Here is a 22776-nt window from a genome sequence, read left to right as displayed (position 1 = left end):
GAGGGATCCCATATATTTAATGGCATTGTATCCTTTTCTATGCTATTAAAGTGAAATAACTCAACATAGATATTAGAGCCTGATAAAAATGCTCTTTTAAGATTAAGATATCAAATGGCACTTAAGAGGCTTTTGCATCTGAACTCTTCATATTTAACACAGAACATCTATTAAAATGAAAGCACATAATGACAACAATATGACCTTAAATGTCATTCAAACAAAACAAATCATTGTGCCTGCAATGAAAACTGATGGGTGTTGTCTCATAACACTGTAGCCTTTCAGAAAAGTGCCTGAGAGACTTTAAAGAATGTGCCATGTGAACGTAGCATGCATAATTCTAGAAGGTGTTGATATATGTTGGGAGCTCCATCAGTTTGTGAGATTTACACAACTCAATGCAAACATATTACATTTCAATAAAAATAATAATACATCAATTTAGTTATGCATGCACAGTATAGATTAACACTTAATTGTACGTACTGTATGAATGAAGTTCTCTTCTCTTCCCTGTTGATATTTTAACTAATGCAGTATGTCCTGCAAAGTTCCAAAACAGTTGCCTGAAAGTTTCTAGCAAACCTGAATACTTGATTAGCTGGTTCAGGTGTGTGTGAGTAGGGTTGGCGCCAAACTCTTTCTTAAAGCTAAAAAATTTCTTGGTAGGTATTCTGTCTCTATTATTTATTTATGTTGTATTTATCAATTGTTTATCATTGAAGTTACTCCCTTTAAAATACTTGAAATGATTTGGGTGTTTAACGAGATCCTGGATATGAAGGGTAAAATGGTTCATGATGGAAACGGACAGCCATTTCTGAGGTGAAATATAATTTATTAGTCATTTACAAGCTTTAATACCAAAAAGTATTCATAACACTTAATTTGCATCTACATTTAATAATAATTAACTACGTCAAATTATATGAATCTGAAGATGAATTAATCTCTGTTAATCTTAATCTGATTTGAGACTTTTTGTATGATTGAGTAGAGAATCCCTTTGGTCAACCGACATAAGTTTAAAACTTGATGACATACAGTAAATCATCAGTCTCGGTTTGTCTGTTCTACCAGCAAGAAGAAACCAGTTGTAACCATTCTAGTCTCACTTCTTTTTTTGAAGCACACCATGCTTTCAGAGAATCCCCATTTATGGATGCAAAGCAATGGGACACAAGTAACAGCTTCATATTCTAGCTGCACTGATGCATTCATATAAAGTTTAAAAATTATTAAAAAAAGGATACAAGGGTTACATTTATGAATGATGGTTCAGTGGCCTATTGTCTTCTGTAGAGCTGCTTTTTTCTGAATCACATTTGTTGCGTAATTAATTAACTTACTAATACAGATATTGATCTGAATCAATACTTCACTGACATGAGCTGTATAATGACACTATTGGCTTGTCAGAGCTGCTTTAGAGAAGACTTTGAAATGTTTACTATTGTGAATTATTTTTATATTTACAAATATTTAGAAAGCAACATTTTGAGCAAAAGGTTGAGAAAAATGTTTTTCTCAAAAGCTGCATTTGTATATGAAATTATTCTATTAGTACTTGTTTCTGCCTCTTTTTTGGAAAATTTTGGAAATTCTTTACTCTTTCAAACGACAGTTGAAAATGGAAGTGAAGCATTGTTTCATAAATGTTACAGAAAACTGAAAATGGTGGGAAAAAAGTTAAATAGCCATTAAGCTTACGTAAAACTACAACAGGTGTTTGATATACTGTATAGCTGTCCAACACTTTTCACACATACAGTGGCATGCAAAAGTTTGGGAACCCCTTGCAGAATGTGTGAAAATGTTAATAATTTTAACAAAATAAGAGAGATCATACTAAATGCATGTTCTTTTTTATTTAGTACTGTCCTGAGTAAGATATTGTAAATAAAAGATTTACATTTAGTCCACAAGACAAAATAAATGCTGAAATGATTAAAATCGTTCTTAATACTGTGTGCTGTTACCATGATCCACGACTGTATTTCTGTTTTGTGATGGTTGTGCATGAGTCCCTTGTTAGTTTTGAACATTCACTGATGCTCCAGAAGGAAACAAGATCCATTAAGAGCTGGGGGTGAAAACTTTTGGAAAACTGTACTTCATTTGTGTTCCGGCAAACATACAAGTATCTTCTGTAGCTTACAAAGGGCAGAACTAAATGGAATATTTCAATATTTCAATCTTCATCGTGTTCAAAAAGTTTTCACCCCCCCAGATCTTAATGCATCTTTTCCTTCTGGAGCATCACTGAACGTTTGAATCTTTTTATATATTTGTGTTTGAGTCCCTCAATTGTCCTCAGTGTGATAAGATGGATCTCAAACTCATACAGTCACTGCTGGAAAGGGTTCAAATATTCAAAGATGCTGGAAAACTGAAGAATCTGCAGGACCTTAAGGGGGGGGGGGGGGGGGGGGAATGCTACTTCATGCATACTGAGTTTTTTACACTGTTAAAGAGTTGGATTCCCATGCTAAACATGGACAAAGTTTCAAAAATTAAGTTGTACGTTTGTTCTGTTCCAAAAATACTCCTTCCGGTTTGTCACAAGTTTTGTAATTTTTTTTCCGAGTATGGCTCTGTGTGACGTTTGATGGAGCAGAATTTCCTTGCCCAGTTTGACGACGGATTTGCGTATCGTTTATTTCTTAAGGATGATGCAATCCCAATGAAAAAGGGTCACGATCGTGTGTTGGAACCGCAGCCTGTGAGTAAAACTGCTTAAAATATCTCTGCCTCCTTGTTAGTGCGTCCCATCGGAGACCCGGGTTCGAGCCCTGCTCGGAACGAGTCGTTGCTGCTGCTGCTCTCGTTCAGTTTCAGCCTCTGGATCTGATTCTGGATCATAAATAAACAGCATAATCTGACTGTAAGCCATGGTTTGTTTTGGATGTTTTTTTCCTCACTGTAATGTCAGATTCTAAACGCTCTCAATGCAAAAGCTTACTCGTGATTCTTTAGCTCCGCCCATAGTCACGCCTCCAGCCGGTCGTGTTTTTCCGGGAAAAATCGGTACAGACTATCTTTCTCTTATGAATATAATAAAACTAAAGACTTTTTGGAGTTATGAAGGATGCAGTACTACTCTATAGGTACTCAAGATTAACAGGATATTGAGTGAATACGAGCATTTCATCCCCCTTTAAAGATTTTTCTGAAGAATGCTGCTCAGTTTAACTGTTCAGAACAAACAAGGGACTTATGCACAACCATCACAAAACAGAAAGACAGTCAAGGATCATCAGGTGACCACACACAGTACTAAGAACATTTGGGTTCACAAACATTTGAATGGGGTTAATTTAATCATTTCAGCAATTTTTTTGTGTTGTGGACTAAATGTAAACATCTTTTATGTACAATATCTTACTCGGGACAGTACTAAATAGAAAAAATATGCATTTAGTCTGATCTCTCTTATTTCTGTTAAAATTATTCACATTTTCACAGATTCTGGTAGGGGTTCCCAAACCTTTGCATGCCACTGTATATGGCTTCTCTCCAATGTGGATCCTCATGTGTCCAATAAGGTTTCTTTTCTATGTGAAATGCCTCTTACATCTCCACTATGAACTCTCATGAGAATTTTAAGACTTTGTTTGTTTAGGAGATTCCACTTTAAGAGACTCGTATGACCAGTTTTGGCATGATGTTTCAGCTCCGCTTCACTCAGATCATCCTCGTCCTCTTCCATCACGTCTAATCTCTGTCTGTTCATTCTCAGCTGGTTACTCAATGCGTCCACTTCCAGCTGTTTTCTGATATTGTTATTATACCAAAGCAAAAACAATAGAAAAGTACTGCTTCACAACATTTTCCTGCAACATTATTAAAAACAGTGAAACGAAGACATTCTCTAATCTCTTACAAACCATAATTAACAATCAGTGGATAAATTGTTCGAACAACCTTTGATTAATCGGTTATCAACAATTGTTCCAGAGTACAGGACCAGAACTCAAACTAAAGGTTTTTGTAATTTCAGACATGCATTTCTTTTTTATGACGGATTAGAGATGATAAATGAGTGAAACTCTTCCCACACCGAATGCAGTGATACGGTCTCTCTCCAGTGTGGATCCTCTCGTGTTTTCTCAGATATTCTGAGCGTTTGAAGCTCTTGTCACAGTGTGAACACTTATAAGGTGTTTCTGGAGTGTGAACTGACTGATGCACTTTCAGGTCACCAATTGTAGAAAAAGCCTTCCCACATTCAGAGCAAGCATGATCCTTCACAGCGCTGTGTCTCTTCTGGTGTATCTTTAATGCACTCGTGTGTCTGAAACTCTTTCCACACAAGGAACATACATAAGGCTTCTCCGTTGTATGAACCTTCAAGTGGTTCTTCAGGAAATCCGCCCTAAAAAAACTTTTACCGCATTGGTCACAATTATACAGTCTTTTTCTAGAATGAGTAAGCATGTGTTTTTTAAAAACCCCTGATTTTCTGAAACTCTTCCCGCACTGATCACACGTGTGCAGATTCACTCCGGTGTGGATCTTCATGTGATCATTGAGGGCTCCTTTTCGTGCGTAACTCTTCCCACACTGAGCACAAGTGTGTGGTTTCTCTCCAGTGTGGATCGTCATGTGGTGGTTAAAGTTTGATTTATACGTGAACCTCTTTCCGCACTGATCACATGCATATGGATTCTCGCCCGTGTGGATTTTAATGTGATCATTGAGTAAATATTTCCCTGAAAAGCTCTTCCCGCATTGAACACAAACGTGTGGTTTCTCTCCAGTGTGGACTCTGAGGTGCACCTTAAGGTTTTGTTTAAGTGAAAAGCTCTTCCCACAATGATCGCACGTGTGCGGCTTCTCTCCGCTGTGGATTTTCACGTGATCGTTAAGGTTTCCTTTTCGTTTGAAACTCTTGTCACACTGAGCACATGTGTACGGTTTCTCTCCAGTGTGAACTCTTATATGAAGTCTAAGACCTTGTTTGTGTAGGAAACATCTTCCACACTGGGGGCAGATGAAATATATTTGTGCCCCTCTTGTCAGCAATGATTTACTTTCAGTTTGCGAGGAAGAAGATTTTTCTCCAGTTTGGACTTGACGATGTTTCTCCTCCGATTCACTCATGTCTTCACTCCCCTAATTCACTTCCAACAGGTCTGAAATGAAAGTAAAAAGATGCGTCACTTTGGTCACTCTAGAGGTTAATAAAGAAAATAAATTCCATCCTTCAATTTTCCAAACGCCTTGTTCTCAGTATGTTTGGTCACAGGGGAGTAATTTACAGTAAAATAATTATCAAAGAGAATTTTTTTTAAATTGATGGACATAAAAGAGAGCATAAATGTAGCAGCAGACAACTGCAATGCGATATAATTATTAATTTAGAATTTAAGGCTGTGCAATTAATGGAAATTGATTTCCAATTTCGCTTTTTGAAAAAAAATTGATAATCAAGAGGGAAAAATATTTTTGTGTTGCTTTCCATTTCTCATTTTGACTTTTGTTTTTAATCGTGCTCATGTCCCTTTCCTCTTTTTTAAAGTTGTGCTCTTTAGGCACTTTCTGTGACAAAACGGGAGACAATCAGATGTGTATTGAAGCCTATTTGATAGAGTGGAAATGCTCTGGCTCTAAATATGCACAGGATGTGCAACTGAAGACAATATAACCATTAGTCTGATCACAGGTGCGTTCACAAACAATGCAATTTCCCAATTAACACCATCAAATGGGGAAATACAACTGGTTAACCTTTCTGCAGATGATAAACCGGTAACCTGTAACATCTAGCTCTGTATTTCTCCTTAATTGCGTTGCACATCTTGATTCTCTATCAAGCGAACACACGTGAATAGCTACATGTCCGTGCATTTCATACCAAACGTACAAAGTTAAATGATACACTTCAAGCATGGTTGAAAACATATATATATATCGAAAAAAAAAACGTACTGTTTTGTAATGTACTAACACTCTGTACACAAAAACACCAACGAGCATCCAAATTCCAGGAACTGTAGGAAGAAACAGCAAGCAGCTGCACACAATAACAATAATAACTCCAACGGGATGCACCGGAAACTACACTCTTCAAAGTATCAAAATAAAAGTCCCTCATTAAACCTCTTCCTTTCCCTAAGAGCCTATTATACACTATTATTGAAATTTCACTGGAATCATTTTTTTTTAATCATCGTGATCAGTTGCGATTATGACTTGTTTATCAATAAATCAATTATATTTCCCTGGAATTTTCCAAGAATTATATTCTAAATATAATTTTTTATATTTATGAACACAAGTCACATGTAGTGAGAACTTTTTTTTTTTTTTTTAATCGATACAAATTGTAGTGTTGGATGGATTCCTCAGTGCTGCTTCCAAGGTTATTGTAAGAAAATAACTTTTATATAATTTAGATTAACTTCCATAATTCAAGAGAAATTTAATTTATTAGAATTTGCCTAATTTATGATAAAATTTGCAATCCTGTTTACAAGATTATTTAATACATTTTGATAGAAAACAGTTAAACTGACAAAGTTTAGTAACATAGTTGCAAAAACAAAATGAACCACTTAAATATTTTGAAAACAAACATTAAAAGATTTCAGTTTTAGGCTCTTTTATAACAACTAAATATGATTAAAATATTATGACCTTCAACTTAATGTTCCCAAAGTTGTCTTTAATGAAAAAGCAGGATTAAACACAAATCTCTCTGTTCTTCATCATCCTCTTGTTCCATTATTCAGGCTTCTTGGTAACACGTTCTTTCATGAACTCCATTTTCTTCACTTGTAGGCTTATGGAAATAAGCTTCACTCCAGGTGATCTGTTGTGGGAGGAGCTTCACTCTAGTTGATCTGTTGCGGGAGGAGCTTCACTCTAGTTGATCTGTTGTGGGAGGAGCTTCACTCTAGTTGATCTGTTGCGGGAGGAGCTTCACTCTAGTTGATCTGCTGCGGGAGGAGCTTCACTCCAGGTGATCTGTTGCAGGAGGAGCTTCACTCCAGGTGATCTGCTGCGGGAGGAGCTTCACTCCGCGGGAGGAGCTTCACCCCAGGTGATCTGCTGCGGGAGGAGCTTCACTCTAGGTGATTTGTTGCGGGAGGAGCTTCACTCCAGGTGATCTGCTGCGGGAGGAGCTTCACTCCAGGGGGAGGAGCTTCACTCCAGGTGATCTGCTGCGGGAGGGGCTCCACTCCAGGTGATCTGCTGCGGGAGGAGCTTCACTCCAGGTGATCTGCTGTGGGAGGAGCTTCACTCCAGGTGATCTGCTGCGGGAGGAGCTTCACTCCAGGAGATCCGTTGCGGGAGGCGCTTCATTCCAGGTGATCTGTTGCGGGAGGAGCTTCACTCTAGGTGATTTGTTGCGGGAGGAGCTTCACTCCAGGTGATCTGCTGCGGGAGGAGCTTCACTCTGCGGGAGGAGCTTCACTCCAGGTGATCTGTTGCGGGAGGAGCTTCACTCCAGGTGATCTGCTGCGGGAGGAGCTCCACTCCAGGTGATCTGCTGCGGGAGGAGCTCCACTCCAGGTGATCTGTTGCGGGAGGAGCTTCACTCCAGGTGATCTGCTGCGGGAGGAGCTTCACTCCGCGGGAGGAGCTTCACTCCAGGTGATCTGTTGCGGGAGGAGCTTCACTCCAGGAGATATGCTGTGGGAGGAGCTTCACTTTAGGTGATCTGTTGCGGGAGGAGCTTCACTCTAGGAGATCTGTTGCGGGAGGAGCTTCACTCTAGGTGATCTGTTGCAGGAGGAGCTTCACTCCAGGAGATCTGCTGTGGGAGGAGCTTCACTTTAGGTGATCTGTTGCGGGAGGAGCTTCACTCTAGGGAGATCTGCCTTGGGAGGAGCTTTAGTACAGGTGATCTGCTGTGTGGGGAACTTCACTCCAGGTGAATTGATGTGGTAAGAGATTAACTGAAGGGGACAAAACAGTTAATTTAATGATTAATCATTTAAAATATGATGTCAGAATAAGTAAAACCTGTCAACAGAAATAGCCCAAAACTCTGTTAACAGTCTTCTTTCAGCCTGAAATTTGACTGAGAAAGACAGGCAAGAGCAGAAGCAGAAGACAAAATTATGATTATAACAAAGACCACAATTTATTGAATAATCTTAGTTGCGTATGTTTCAATGCTCAAGACTTCATCAGAATGCAATTGTATACAACTCAGACTTAGTCTGGCCAGTACAAATCCAACAAGTCCTATTATACCAAAGCAAAAACAATGGAAAAAGCACTGCTTCACAATATTAAAAACCTTGAAACAATGACATTCTCTAATCTCTTATCAACCATATTCATAAGATTAAACAACAATAGCAAGCATCGCAAGGAAATAAGTAAAAGAATAAGCAATATAAAATATAAAAGCATGAACAATGACAAAATAATAATAATAAAATTATTAAAATAATAAAATATTTAATAATTATTAAGCTCTAAAATAATCAACAATCAGTTGATTCATTGATCTAACCACCTTGGATTAATCAATAATCAACAATTGTTTGATGCAGTCTTACAGTTCAACTCGAACTACTGCTTGTAATTTCAGACATGCACTTTTTTTTATGCCCGATTAGAGACGATAAATGAGTGAAACTCTTCCCACATGAAGGGCAGTGATAAGGTCTCTCTCCAGTGTGGATCCTCTCGTGTATTTTCAGATATTCTGAGCGTTTAAAGCTCTTGTCACAGTGTGAACACTTATAAGGTGTTTCTCGAGTGTGAACTGACTGATGCACTTTCAGTGCACTATCTGTAAAAAAAGCCTTCCCACATTCAGAGCAAGCATGATCCTTCACACCACTGTGTCTTTTCTGATGTCTCTTTAATGCACTCGTCTGTCTGAAACTCTTTCCACACAAGGAACATATGTGAGGCCTCTCCTTTGTATGAACTTTCAGGTGGTCCTTCAAGAAATCTGCTCTAAAAAAACTTTTACCGCATTGGTCACAATTGTACCGTCTTTCTCTAGAATGAGTAAGTAGATGTACTTTAAAAACCCCTGATTTTCTGAAACTCTTCCCGCACTGATCACACGTGTGCAGATTCACTCCGGTGTGGATCTTCATGTGATCATTAAGGGCTCCTTTTCGTGCGTAACTCTTCCCACACTGAGCACAAGTGTGTGGTTTCTCTCCAGTGTGGATCGTCATGTGGTCATTAAAGTTTGTTTTATGTGCAAAACTCTTCCCGCACTGATCACATGCATATGGCTTCTCTCCAGTGTGGATTTTCAGGTGTTCATTAAGGTTTCCTTTATGTGTGAATCTCTTCTCACACTGATCACATGGGAATGGCCTCTCGCCAGTGTGGATTTTCATGTGTTCGTTAAGGTTTCCTTTTTGTGAAAAGCTCTTCCCACACTGATCACATATGTGTGGCTTCTCTGCAGTGTGGATTTTCACATGTTCAATCAGGTTTGTTTTTATAGTGAAAATCTTCTCACACTGATCACATGTGTACGGCTTCCCTCCATTATGCAATTTTATGTGAAGGTCAAGATTTTGCTTGAATGAGAAACCCTTTCCACACTGAGGGCAAGTGAAACATATATTGTCGTTTTTCAATGAGGGACTCCGGGATGTTTCTTCAGTTTTGACCTGATGCATCTCCCCTTCTTCCATCAGTTCTTCAGTCTCCTCGTACTCTTCTATCAGGTCTAAAATAAAAGTTTCAAAAGTTTGTTTTTCAGTAAATCACTATAAAAGTAATAAATAAAAAAAAAAAAAAAAAGAGAGAGAGAAATGTAAAAGGAAGAGGTTGTAAATCCTGACATTATATCAGAAATCTGAAGATCCTGATGCATTCATTTGAATTAGGTAAATTCATCGTCCATTTATATTTGTATTATTTTATCATCCAATTATTATATTTAAACATTGCAGGCACCAATTGAATATTGGTGTATACATTGTATATACCAATATTCAATTATCAAACTATATATATTAATTTACTATATTTTATAAGTCAGGGCTGTAAAATTATGTGTTTCTGTTTTCAGTAAAATTTGCATGATGTTTTCTTTTCCTCTTGGCTCGGTATAATGCATAGTATTGTTACTACTATTACGATACTTTGTTCTCAAATTGTTACCAACATCAACATTGCGTGAGTGTATTTAGTGTGCATTAGCGTTATCTTTGGATTTCTTTTTCTGTACAGTCTAATCTCTAATTGTCATACCATTCGAATGTCATTGAAAGAAATTGCTCTTTTAACATCGAAAGCAACTTAATATTTCTTAGAACTCATTCTCTTTGGAATGCAAATCTTTTTCGAGTACAGTAATCCCATGTTTTCAGACGTGACGTAATGACGCAAAGCGAACAACGCGAACCACTCAAATTATAAAACATCACTACAAGCTTACCTTTGTGAATTTGGCAAACTTAGCTTTAAACACTGATTGATTATGAACTTGCTCAAAATTGATTTTGGATCTTTTTAAACTAAAACTAAAGCAGTTTTGCAGGTGTACGTATTATAACCTTATTATAGAATTAAGAACAAACACCAACCTATTTGTTGTTCCATATCTTCCAGTTTTATTCCGCAGGGCTCTGGATCATTCATGTTTACTTTCTTTCACAAACTTTATCTTCTTCGCTTTTAGACTAATGGGAACATTCCATCTTTTACTGTGAAGACGCTGAACTGTGGGTGAACTGCTGTGTGATGGGGCAACAAAACTGCCAAAATAAAAAATAAATCCGTTGTCAAATCAATGCTTTCACTGAAGAAATCATGATCGACTCCCATTGATTCCCCTTAGATCATGCTATGACATTAAACAAGTAGTGTTCAGTAACAATACCAATATTTCTCCAAATAATCGATGAAAATACATCAAGTTCCTACTGTAACGTTAGCTATTTAACATTTGTTCCTAACATCTGCTAGGCTAAACGTTTATTTCAGTCAGCAGACGCCAGAAAGCCGCATAAATAGCGCAGTACCCGATGTAAACAATACAGAATGACTGCCAAAAATGTTCCTTTAAAAATCAGTGTTTTATACTTGTATAAATGTATGAAGCACCAAGAACTGATTGTCTTTTTGTCTTACCTCAGGAGACCCAACGCTGACTGATGACGCTTGTTGTGACGTCATCTTCTTGTTTCACAGCGGTTCGTATATTAGTGAATTATCGCCACCTATCGCAGAATGGACCATTGACTACGTGGATATGTTTTCATATCGTGGCTTTCATGAAAGAGACTTTATATTGCTCAACAATATATTTTGTGACGTTTCATATTTAATTTCAGTCACGTTCACTTAGAGAGAAATATTAAGTTACATTAAACAATTATTACTTGTAAGGCGAGAGGTGAATAGGGTAAAAAAAAAAACTAATATTTATCACCTAAGTTGATTACATTGATAATTGCAAACATTTTTTCGAGAATGTTAGGTTTAAATATGCAAATGAGGCATTATCTAATGAAATATGCGCTAATTTGCATAACGTGTACTACAAAAATCTGAACACCCCTTATGAAAAAGCAGTATACTTCAAGTATATTTTACTAAGTATACTTAAGTAAAGTTCAAGTATATTTTTAAGTATACTTTAAGTAGCAAGTTTACAAATATCAGTGTCCTAGTAGAATACTTGTAAGTGTACTGTTTCAATACTCCTTGGGACTAAATTGCCCCACACTGTATATAAAAGTATACTTTTACGTATACTTTAAGTATAACACTAGTAAGCTTTGAGTACACAATTAGTTTACCTCCATGTTTGTAGTTTGTACTGCAATTACTAAAAGTGAACTTATATGTAGCCTACTGATAGTTTACTAAATTAAATACTTTTTACACTTGAAGTATAGTCTCAGTAAACTACTAGTCTAGTAGTTTTATACTGCAAGTATACTCATAAGTTTTCTTTAAGTGGACTTTACATCATACTTTAAGTATACTACTGTGTCCCTATTTAACAGAGCAAAGAAAATGTGCGTGCAAGCGGATAGATTTGCTCTCGCGCATGATTTTAATGTGCTTTCGCCTTACAATAATGCGCTCTCGTTGCTGCTTCTGAACCGTGTACACATAACTTACTGTATACGCACTGCAAACGGAGTACCAGTGAACCTTGGGCAATAAATATATTGGGCCAAACATATAACACCTGAGGCACTGCTACAAGTGAGCTCTATGACCAATGCATGGCAAAAAAATAAAAAATAAATCCCTGAACACGGGTTTTATTTTATTTTTTATTATTATTTTTGCCATATGTCTAGACATTTTGTTTGACATCTTAGTGATTTTTTTGACTTATGTCTCTTCTAGAGACATGTTACAACTTTTGGAAATATGCTTCAAATTTATACTGAATGCATTTATGACTGTAAAGCATGTCTGTGTGTGTCAAAATCGTGATTAAAATTGAAATTGCAAAATTGATGAAAAAAATCGTGATCGTTTTTTTTTGTCCATATTGCACAGCCCTATCCCGAAACCATGTCTGAAGATATCTGCTATTGTTTTATCTGCTGTCCAAAACCAGTAAAACCTGTCAACAGAAATAGCCCAAAACTCTGTTAACAGTCTTCTTTCAGCCTGAAAGTTTGACTGAGAAAGACAGGCAAGAGCAGAAGCAGAAGACAAAGTTATGACATAACAAAGACCACAATTTATTGAATAATCTTAGTTGCGTATGTTTCAATGCTCAAGACTTCTTCAGAATGCAATTGTATAAAAGCTCAGACTTAGTCTGGCCAGTACAAATCCAACAAGTCCTAATATACCAAAGCAAAAACAATGAAAAAAGCACTGCTTCACAATATTAAAAACATTGAAACAATGACATTCTCTAATCTCTTATCAACCATATTCATAAGCTTAAACAACAATAGCAATCAATAGCAAATAATAAAATAATTCATAATTATTAAGGTGTAAAATGATCAACAATCAGTTGATTCATTGATCTAACAACCTTGGATTAATCAATTATCAACAACTGTTAGATGCAGTCTTACAGTTCAACTCAAACTACTGCTAGTAATTTCAGAAATGCACTTTTTTTTATGACCGAATAGAGACGATAAATGAGTGAAACTCTTCCCACATGAAGGGCAGTGATACGGTCTCTCTCCAGTGTGGATCCTCTCGTGTATTTTCAGATATTCTGAGCGTTTGAAGCTCTTGTCACAGTGTGAACACTTATAAGGTGTTTCTCGAGTGTGAACTGACTGATGCACTTTCAGAGCACTATCTGTAAAAAAAGCCTTCCCACATTCAAAGCAAACATGATCCTTCACAGCACCGTGTCTCTTCTGATGTTTCTTTAATGCACTCGTCTGTCTGAAACTCTTTCCACACAAAGAACATATGTGAGGCCTCTCCTTTGTATGAACTTTCAGGTGGTTCTTCAAGAAATCTGCTCTAAAAAAACTTTTACCGCATTGGTCACAATTGTACCGTCTTTCTCTAGAATGAGTAAGTAGGTGTACTTTAAAAACCCATGATTTTCTGAAACTCTTCCCGCACTGATCACACGTGTGCAGATTCACTCCGGTGTGGATCTTCATGTGATCATTGAGGGCTCCTTTTCGTGCGTAACTCTTCCCACACTGAGCACAAGTGTGTGGTTTCTCTCCAGTGTGGATCGTCATGTGGCGGTTAAAGTTTGTTTTATACCTGAAAATCTTCCCGCACTGATCACACGTGTGCAGATTCACTCCGGTGTGGATCTTCATGTGATAATTAAGGGCTCCTTTTCGTGCGTAACTCTTCCCACACTGAGCACAAGTGTGTGGTTTTTCTCCAGTGTGGATCGTCATGTGGTCATTAAAGTTTGCTTTATGTGCAAAACTCTTCCCGCACTGATCACATGCATATGGCTTCTCGCCAGTGTGGATTTTCAGGTGTTCATTAAGGTTTCCTTTATGTGTGAATCTCTTCTCACACTGATCACATGGGAATGGCCTCTCGCCAGTGTGGATTTTCATGTGTTCGTTAAGGTTTCCTTTTTGTGAAAAGCTCTTCCCACACTGATCACATATGTGTGGCTTCTCTGCAGTGTGGATTTTCACGTGTTCAATCGGGTTTGTTATTATAGTGAAAATCTTCCCACACTGATCACATGCGTACGGCTTCCCTCCATTATGCAATTTTATGTCAAGATTTTCCTTGAATGAGAAACCCTTTCCACACTGAGGGCAAGTGAAACATATATTTTTCAATGAGGGACTCCAGGATGTTTCTTCAGTTTTGACCTGATGCATCTCCCCTTCTTCCATCAGTTCTTCAGTCTCCTCGTACTCTTCTATCAGGTCTAAAATAAAAGTTTCAAAAGTTTGTTTTTCAGTAAATCACTATTAAAGTAATAAATAAATTTTAAAAAATCAAAGAGAGAAATGTGAAATGAAGAGGTTGTAAATCCTGACATTATATCAGAAATCTGAAGATCCTGATGCATTCATTTGAATTAGGTAAATTTATTGTCCATTTATATTTGTATTACTTTATTATCCAATTATTATATTTAAACATTGCACGCACCAATTGAAGATTTTTTTTTAATGAGAACTACAAACTATATATATTCATTAACTATATTTTATAAGTCAGAGATGTAAAATTGTTTTTTTGAACACCTGGCATCCCCTGCAAAACAGTTCTCATTCATACTTTAATATGAATCGCCCATGAGTGAACATCATGAACGTCATAATTCAGTTCATCTGGAAAAGAAGACAAAAATGTTGTGTGGGAGCACTTTAAATTGAGTGACGACAAAGGCAGTGCATCAGATGTGCAATTTGAAATTGGCCTACCACAACAGCACATCAAGTTTGAAAAATCACCTGTAAGTTCTGTAAGTATAGTATATTGCTGGATTAAAAAAAATAATAATAAAAAAAAAAGATCTGCTTTTATCTGCCATGTTAATCAGTTATTTTACACATGATAAAAACGTTAGGGATTCCCCCGGTTGACCGGCCGGTTTTTGCTTAAAATATACGACCGGCAATCGGCCGGTTTTTGGTCTTTTTTCGGGCGATTTTTCCGGAAGTGCGCCTGCGTGCACAGACTTCATAGTGTGGAAGTATTTCGAAATCTGTGCGCCGAACACGGGCAGCCGTTCAGCACTGGAAATGCAGAGCTTCATGTCTGAGGCACAGATAGCAGGAACCTATCAGCCGTTGGTGTACTGACCAGGCGGGAAGGAAGTCGACCGGAAGTTGAAGTCGGCCGCGTGCAGCCATCTTGCAGCAGAACTTCACTTGCGTTAGCATCCCATTGACTCCCATTCATTTTGGCGTCACTTTGACAGTGAATAACTTTACATCTTAGGCATTTAAAGACTCCATTGGTCCATTATTTATTTCTAAAGATACACGACAATGTATAAAGGCCTCCATTACCTTCTATGTTACATTATGGCCCTGTAGAAACAGTTTTTGTAAAAATAGGCTAACGATTGCGTCATAACCACTCGACTCTCTGTCACACAGTAGAGAAATTACCATACAGACAGGAGGAGAAGCTCGCAGGCAATTAACTTAATATGGCGTACTGGCGTTACATTTTAAAATACTATACAAAATAATTAATCAGAATACTTACTCCTGCTCACTCACGCCAAAGAACTCCCCGCTCAAGCTCGCCGTCTCTGCAACATTAACGATGGCAGTTTGCACGCACAGCTACTAGAACATTTACATCTGGCAGACAGGTTGCTGACGTCGTCAAGCTTCGTTTGAGCGCGTCAGAAACGTAAGTGCTAAAAAACGCTAAAAATGGGCTTCAATTGTCTCAGTTGAGTTCCAATGGGGTTGCTGTGTCCATTTCTTTTATGGTCTATGGTACTGACGCACAAATAAGAGTCCCTTTTCTGTGCACACTAAAGCTGCGCGAGCATACTATAACTGTCCGCAGCTTGAACACGTGTTCGTGTAAAATTACATAGACTTAATTTGATTTCACACTGAAAAAAGTGTTTCATTCATCCAATTCAAAAAATTTAGGGTAATGATTCACATCTATTTTTTTTTAACTTGAGACAATAGTTATTTATTTTTCATTGGCTCAAGTAAAAAAATATAGATGTGAATCATTACCCTAATTTATTTTTATTTTTTTTAATTGGATGAATTTAAACACTTTGCATCTTTGTTTTATTCACACCAACATTATTTGATTTTAACATTTTGGAATAATCTATGTATATAGCGTACTTTTACGCTATATACTCCTTGGGAAATAAAGGAAATAGAGACACTGGTAAAGACCTTTTTTTTTTTTTTTTAAACCAAAATTAAAAACTAAAATACTGAATGCCGATTAAGAAACCTCTTATTGAATGTGTGTTGATTGTGTTGTTTGGACTGTAGAACCATGCAGTTATTGCCTTTAATTTCACATGTTACAGTTAATCTTTTAATTTAAGGCCAGTTCTCTGTAGCTTCAACCCAATTCAAAAACAAAAGCTAAATGCTGATGTCTGTAACATCTATGTTTGCATTGAATGTAGGCTACTTACCCGTGCAGTTACTGCTGTTAATTTCAGTTGGTTGCAGTTATTGTTTTCAATAGCCAAAAGCCAGTTTGGCCTATTAAGTACCAAATAAACATCTTGTTTATGCACACTTTCCTTCTTTCTTGTTTGTTGCTTAAAGAAAAAAAAAAAGCGGATATCGGTATCGGAATCGGCCAGATTGCTTGTAAAAAATCGGAATCGGACATGAACAATCATGATCGGTTCATTCCTTTAAACGTGCACTTAATTTGCTTGAAAAATACTACTACGAACTACTATACATTTCATTAGCTATATTCATACAATATAATATACTATATTGTCCAAGGCCCGGTTCCCCAAAATGTTCTTATCGCTAAGTAGTTCTTAACCTATTCCTTAATCTCTCTCTTAACCTTATGGCACGATTCCCGACACGCTCGTACGCTAAGTATATCTTCTGTAAGTCACACTTTCGTAAGGTTGGACTGGACCATTCGTAAGCTCTCTCTTAGCGTTGTTTGAGCTCAAGACACTACTGTACAGCAGTCTTTAGAAATCAGCGCAGCACAGTACAAGTCTAACTATGGTATGACAACAATGATTTTATGTTATGGACATTTTAAGACTAATAATAAAATATGTTCGCAATGGATACAGGACTATTTATGAAGTTGACTTTATGTGGTATCAGAACTAATATGGTGGTAATTAGCCTAGGCTTTTTCGTAATGTAATTAAAACGAATTGGCAATCACTTCTGATAATTAAAATCTGGCAAACAATTTGGCTCTAAATAAATAAGATCTATAAATGGGTAATCATGGTGGTGTCCAGTAAGCGACCAACTATGGCAGCGATCCAACGTGTCCATGAAATTGAATCAAAGCCGGAGCCGGATGCGGAGCCGTTTAGTCCATTTCAGTTTTTTCTTTGGCAAAACTTAAGCCCTTTTGACATTTTGCCTGATGTGGATATATATATATAAAAAAATGGCCTACCAAGACAACTCATTGTGGCACTGCTGGACCTTCTCAGACCTGCGCTTGCCAGGCTAACGTGGCGGGATTTTGCTTTAAGCCCTAAAGTCCAGCTGCTTGCAGCGCTACGTTTTTTTTTTTTTTTTGCTTCATCGAGGTCGTGGGAGAGGGCTACGGCCTAATCAAGACCTCGATGTGGAGGTGCGTCCACACTGTCACCAACGCCCTTCTGCGCCATGCCGGGGATTACATCCTGGTGGATGGCACACTCATCACTATCGCCAATTTATCAGTGATTGATCAGGCGTAGGCTACTTATCGCGAAAGGGATATGCGCCCATAAACGTGCAGGTTATAGTGGACCATAGGGGTGTGATATCTGACCTGGTGGCAAGGTCCAGCAAAACTTCAAGTTTAATTTATTGTCTATATTCTACTGATAACTTAAACTATGTTAAAATAAATGTTACTGGAATAATTTGAGGAATGTTTCATTTGCATAGAACGTGTTGTCTTTCTTAACGCTGTATTGCACCTTCGCGTGAAATGAAAAATCGACTCAAAATCGAGCAATCGATGCCAACTAATTCAGCACCCTCACTTTGGACAGCGCTCTTGTAACGTCAGACATAAGAGGCAGCATGCTAGGAAGCTTCCTAAGGGACACTTCGGGGAACACACTTAGGAACATAAACAACTTTGGTAAGATATATCTTTCGAAGTCTTCTTAGCGCTAAGAGTGAGCGTTATCGGGGAACCGGGCCCAAAATGTTAGTAATATGGTTGCAAAAATTGTGAAACACATATATAAATAAATATGAAATAAAACTGTTCAGATAATATTTGGTAAAAAAAAAAAAAAAAAAAAAAGTGCTCCATTGTGGGCATAATTCATGGAAAGTTACCTGGATATTATTTGCTTTAAAGCTGCAGTACATAAGTATTTGGCTAAAATTAGATTAGAAAAAGACAGTGTTCAAAAGCGTAAAATGGAAAGCTTATAATAATGTTTTATCATTTGATTGGTCGGGTTGGATTTCATGGGAAATGTCAGTTTCATCACAGCAAGTAAAGCTGCTCTGTTCACGGTGAGCGGAATATAGGAAGAAAATACTAAATTTTATATGGATGTATTTCTGTTTTCAGTAAAATTTGCATGATGTTTTCTTTTCCTCTTGGCTCAGAATAATGCATAGTATTGTTACTACTATTACGATACTTTGTTCTCATATTGTTACCAACATCAACATTGCGTGAGTGTATTTAGTGTTATCTTTAGATTTCATTTTCTGGACAGTCTAATCTCTAATTGTCATACCATTCGAATGTCATTAAGAGAAATTGCTCTTTTAACCTCAAAAGCAATTTAATATTACTTAGAACTCATTCTCTTTGGAATGCAAATCTTTTTCGAGTACAGTAATCCCATGTTTTCAGACGTGACGTAATGACGCAAAGCGAACAACGCGAACCACTCAAATTATAAAACATCACTACAAACACATTTAAACACATATGAACTTGATCAAAAATTGATTTTGGATCTTTTTAAACAAAAAAAAAAGTTTTGCAGGTTTAAGTATTATAACCTTATTATAGAATTAAGAACAAACACCTACCTATTTGTTGTTCAATATCTTCCAGTTTTATTCCGCAGGGCTCTGGATCATTCATGTTTACTTTCTTTCACAAACTTTATCTTCTTCGCTTTTAGACTAATGGGAACATTCCATCTTTTACTGTGAAGAGGCTGAACTGTGGGTGAACTGCTGTGTGATGGGGCAACAAAACTGCCTAAATAAAAAATAAATCCGTTGTCAAATCAATGCTTTCACTGAAGAAATCATGATCGACTCCCATTAATTCCCCTTAGATCATGCTATGACATTTGAACAAGTAGTATTTAGTAACAATACCAATAATGCTCCAAATAATCGTTGAAATTACATCAAGATCCCACTGTAACGTTAGCTATTTAACATTAGTTCCTAACATCTGCTAGGCTAAACATTTATTTCAGTAAGCAGACGCCAGAAAGCCGCATAAATAGCGCAGTACCCGATGTAAACAATATAGAATGAATGCAAAAAAGGTTGCTTTAAAAATCAGTGTTTTATACTTGTATAAATGTATGAAGCACCAAGAACTGATTGTCATTTTGTCTTACCTCAGGAGACCCAACGCTGACTGATGACGCTAGTTGTTGTTGTTCTTCTTCTTCTCTAGTATTAATGGCGGGTCGCAACCAATTTTTTCCGGTGTATACCGCCACCTACTGTACCGGAGTGTGTAATTCATGGTTTTAATATTTCAGGTTACCTTTTAGTGATCACAAAAAAAAAACAAAAAAATGGGGGGGGGGGGCCTATATTTTATGGTCTAATCCTGTAGATTTAAGAAAGTTAAAGAGAGCTTCGTAACACTCCCACGTTTCCTCACTTATCCCCATTATCCCTTCTAAATTCCATCCCCGTCCTAATTCACATATCTTATCACGCAAGATGTTCCTCTCAAAATCAAATTTACTACACTTCATTATGACATGCTCGACATTTTCAGGAACATTACATACCTCACATTTATCAGACACACATTTTGTCATTAAATACAGCGTTGATTTTAACCCAGTATGTCCAAGCCTTAATCTTGAAAAGATCACTTCATCTCTTCTATATTTCCCTTTGAAACCTTTCACTTTAATAGATTTCTGAATGCTGTAATAGTGTCAAACACAACTATTAAAAAAGATTCAAACATTCACTGATGCTCCAGAAGGAAACTAGATGCATTAAGTGCTGGGGGGTGAAAACTTTCAGAATTTGAAGATCAAGGTAAATTGTACTTAATTTGTGTCCCGGGAAACATACAAGTATCTTCTGTTGCTTACGAAGGGCAGAACTAAATGGAAAAAATATATATTTCAACAAAATAAGACAAATTTGGCCATCTACATCATGTTCAAAGTTTTCACCCCCCAGCTCTTAATGCATCTTGTTTGCTTCTGGAGCATCAGTGAATGTTTGAATCTTTTTTTAATAGTTGTGTTTGAGTCCCTCAAATGTCCTCAGTGTGAAAGGATGTATCTCAAAATCATAAAGTCACTGCTGGAAAGGGTTCAAATATGCAAAGATGCTGGAAAACTGAAGAATCTGCAGGACCTTAAAGATTTTTCTGAAGAACGCTGCTCAGTTTAACTGTTCAGAACAAACAAGGGACTCATGCACAACCATCACAAAACAGAAAGACAGTCGAGGATCATCAGGTAACAGAACACAGTATTAAGAACCAAGGGTTCCCAAACTTTTGATATAATAATTTCAGCAATTTGTTTGTCTTGTGGACTAAATGTTAATATCTTTTATGTATAATATCTTACTCAGGACAGTACTAAATAAAAAATAACATGCATTTAGTATGATCTCTCTTATTTTTTGAAAATTACTCTTATTTTCACAGATTCTGCAAGGGGTGCCCAAACTTTCGATCCCCACTGTATATATATATATTTGTGTGTATGTCTGTAATGTCTGTCTGTCTGTGTGCATGCCTGTCTGTCTGTCTGTGTGCCTATCTGTCCGTCTGTGTGCCTGTATGCGTGCCTGTTTGTCTGTGTGTGTGCCTGTTTGTCTGTCTGTGTGCAAGCCTGTCTGTCTGCCTGTCTGTGTGCGTGCCTGTCTATCTGTATGCCTGTCTGTCTGTCTGTGTGCATGCCTGTCTGTGTGCCTGTCTTTCTGTGTGCATGCCTGTCTGTGTGCGTGTGTGCCTGTCTGTCTGCCTGTCTGTCTGTGTGCATGCCTGTCTGTCTGTGTGCGTGCCTGTCTGTCTATCTGTGTGCAAGCCTGTCTGTCTGCCTGTCTGTGTGCATGCGTGCCTGTCTGTCTGTGTGCGTGCCTGTCTGTCTATCTGTGTGCAAGCCTGTCTGTCTGCCTGTCTGTGTGCATGCCTGTCTATCTGTATGCCTGTCTGTCTGTCTGTGTGCATGCCTGTCTGTGTGCCTGTCTTTCTGTGTGCATGCCTGTCTGTGTGCGTGTGTGCCTGTCTGTCTGCCTGTCTGTCTGTGTGCATGCCTGTCTGTCTGTGTGCGTGCCTGTCTGTCTATCTGTGTGCAAGCCTGTCTGTCTGCCTGTCTGTGTGCATGCGTGCCTGTCTGTCTGTGTGCGTGCCTGTCTGTCTATCTGTGTGCAAGCCTGTCTGTTTGCCTGTCTGTGTGCATGCCTGTCTATCTGTATGCCTGTCTGTCTGTCTGTGTGCATGCCTGTCTGTGTGCCTGTCTTTCTGTGTGCATGCCTGTCTGTGTGCGTGTGTGCCTGTCTGTCTGTCTGTGTGCGTGTGTGCCTGTCTGTCTGTCTGTGTGCGTGCCTGTCTGTCTGTGTGCATGCCTGTCTGTCTGTGTGCGTGCCTGTCTGTCTGTATGCCTGTCTGTCTGTCTGTGTGCATGCCTGTCTGTGTGCCTGTCTGTCTGTGTGCATGCCTGTCTGTCTGTGTACGTGGATGTCTGTCTGCTGTCTGTCTGTCTGTCTGTCTGCGTGCGTGCGTGCATGCCTGTCTGTCTGTCTGTCTGCATGCGTGCGTGTGTGGGTGCCTGCCTGTCTGTCTGTCTGCGTGCATGCCTGTCTGTCTGTCTTTCTTTCTGTCTGTCTGTATGTATGTATGTGCATGAGCCAGACTAGACCAGGGAAAGTAGTAATGAGAAAGCCATGTTTTCTCACCTTTGAAGAAACTCCAGAGTTGAAGCCAGCTCAGATGGATGATGGATATTAAAACAGTAGTAGCTCCTGGACATGAGGCACACTGCAGAAATGAATGAGGAGATGTTTGTGTTGATTAGTTTCTGATCCAGACTCAGCATGTACCTTGTTGAGGAATAGCAGGCCTGTCCTAAGAACACATTATTTAACAGGTTATACCAATAAGCTCTACCCTCACATGACAAATTATATAAACAGTGCAATAAAAAAAGATTGGGAAAAAAAAAAACAGACTTACCACAGACAATAACAGCGGGGGTCAGAGACACTTGTTCCAGTTGGACCTTTTCTGCCATACATCTATCTTCTACATGGAAGAACATGGACTCCTCCTCAAAGTAGCTGAGCAGAAGCATCTCTATCACATCATCTGAGCAACCACTCTGCAGATTTCCCTGATGACAGGCAGAGAACAAATCTGACTCTTTAATGCAGTCACAGATTTCCGTGACTGTTTCATCTGATAGACTCTTATCATTTTTTTTAAATAACTTACTTTAGTTATTGTAAAGGCTTGACCTAACTCATGCATATTTTGCATTTCCTCAACAATACTCTGTAATGGTAG

At 38.0% G+C, this 22776-nt stretch overlaps 2 protein-coding genes across 3 annotated transcripts; both read right to left on the bottom strand.

The window, feature by feature from the left end:
- Positions 1 to 3352: 3352 nt before the first annotated feature.
- On the bottom strand, positions 3353 to 11220 carry LOC113077509 (gastrula zinc finger protein XlCGF57.1-like). Its single transcript, XM_026249873.1, has 4 exons — positions 11071 to 11220; positions 10524 to 10694; positions 8591 to 9661; positions 3353 to 4883 (listed from the first exon to the last, which is right to left on the bottom strand). The coding sequence occupies exons 2-4, from the start codon at positions 10576 to 10578 to the stop codon at positions 4000 to 4002; spliced, it is 2010 nt and encodes a 669-aa protein (XP_026105658.1). The 5' UTR covers positions 10579 to 10694; positions 11071 to 11220; the 3' UTR covers positions 3353 to 3999.
- A 1406-nt stretch (positions 11221 to 12626) lies between these two features.
- On the bottom strand, positions 12627 to 19697 carry LOC113077510 (gastrula zinc finger protein XlCGF52.1-like). 2 transcript variants are annotated; one of them, XM_026249874.1, is made up of 3 exons: positions 19628 to 19694; positions 19080 to 19254; positions 12627 to 14293 (listed from the first exon to the last, which is right to left on the bottom strand). In XM_026249874.1, exons 2-3 carry the CDS (start codon positions 19132 to 19134, stop codon positions 12999 to 13001), a joined length of 1350 nt encoding a protein of 449 aa, XP_026105659.1. In that variant the 5' UTR covers positions 19135 to 19254; positions 19628 to 19694; the 3' UTR covers positions 12627 to 12998. The 2 variants fall into 2 exon arrangements, with proteins under 2 accessions (XP_026105659.1, XP_026105660.1); XM_026249875.1 differs by lacking the exon at positions 19080 to 19254 and having other exon boundaries at positions 19628 to 19697.
- Positions 19698 to 22776: the final 3079 nt, after the last annotated feature.

This window comes from Carassius auratus, unplaced genomic scaffold, assembly GCF_003368295.1.
Source record: "Carassius auratus strain Wakin unplaced genomic scaffold, ASM336829v1 scaf_tig00022723, whole genome shotgun sequence".
In the NCBI taxonomy this organism is placed as follows: domain Eukaryota; kingdom Metazoa; phylum Chordata; class Actinopteri; order Cypriniformes; family Cyprinidae; genus Carassius; species Carassius auratus.
This window is presented reverse-complemented; position numbering and strand designations above follow the sequence as displayed.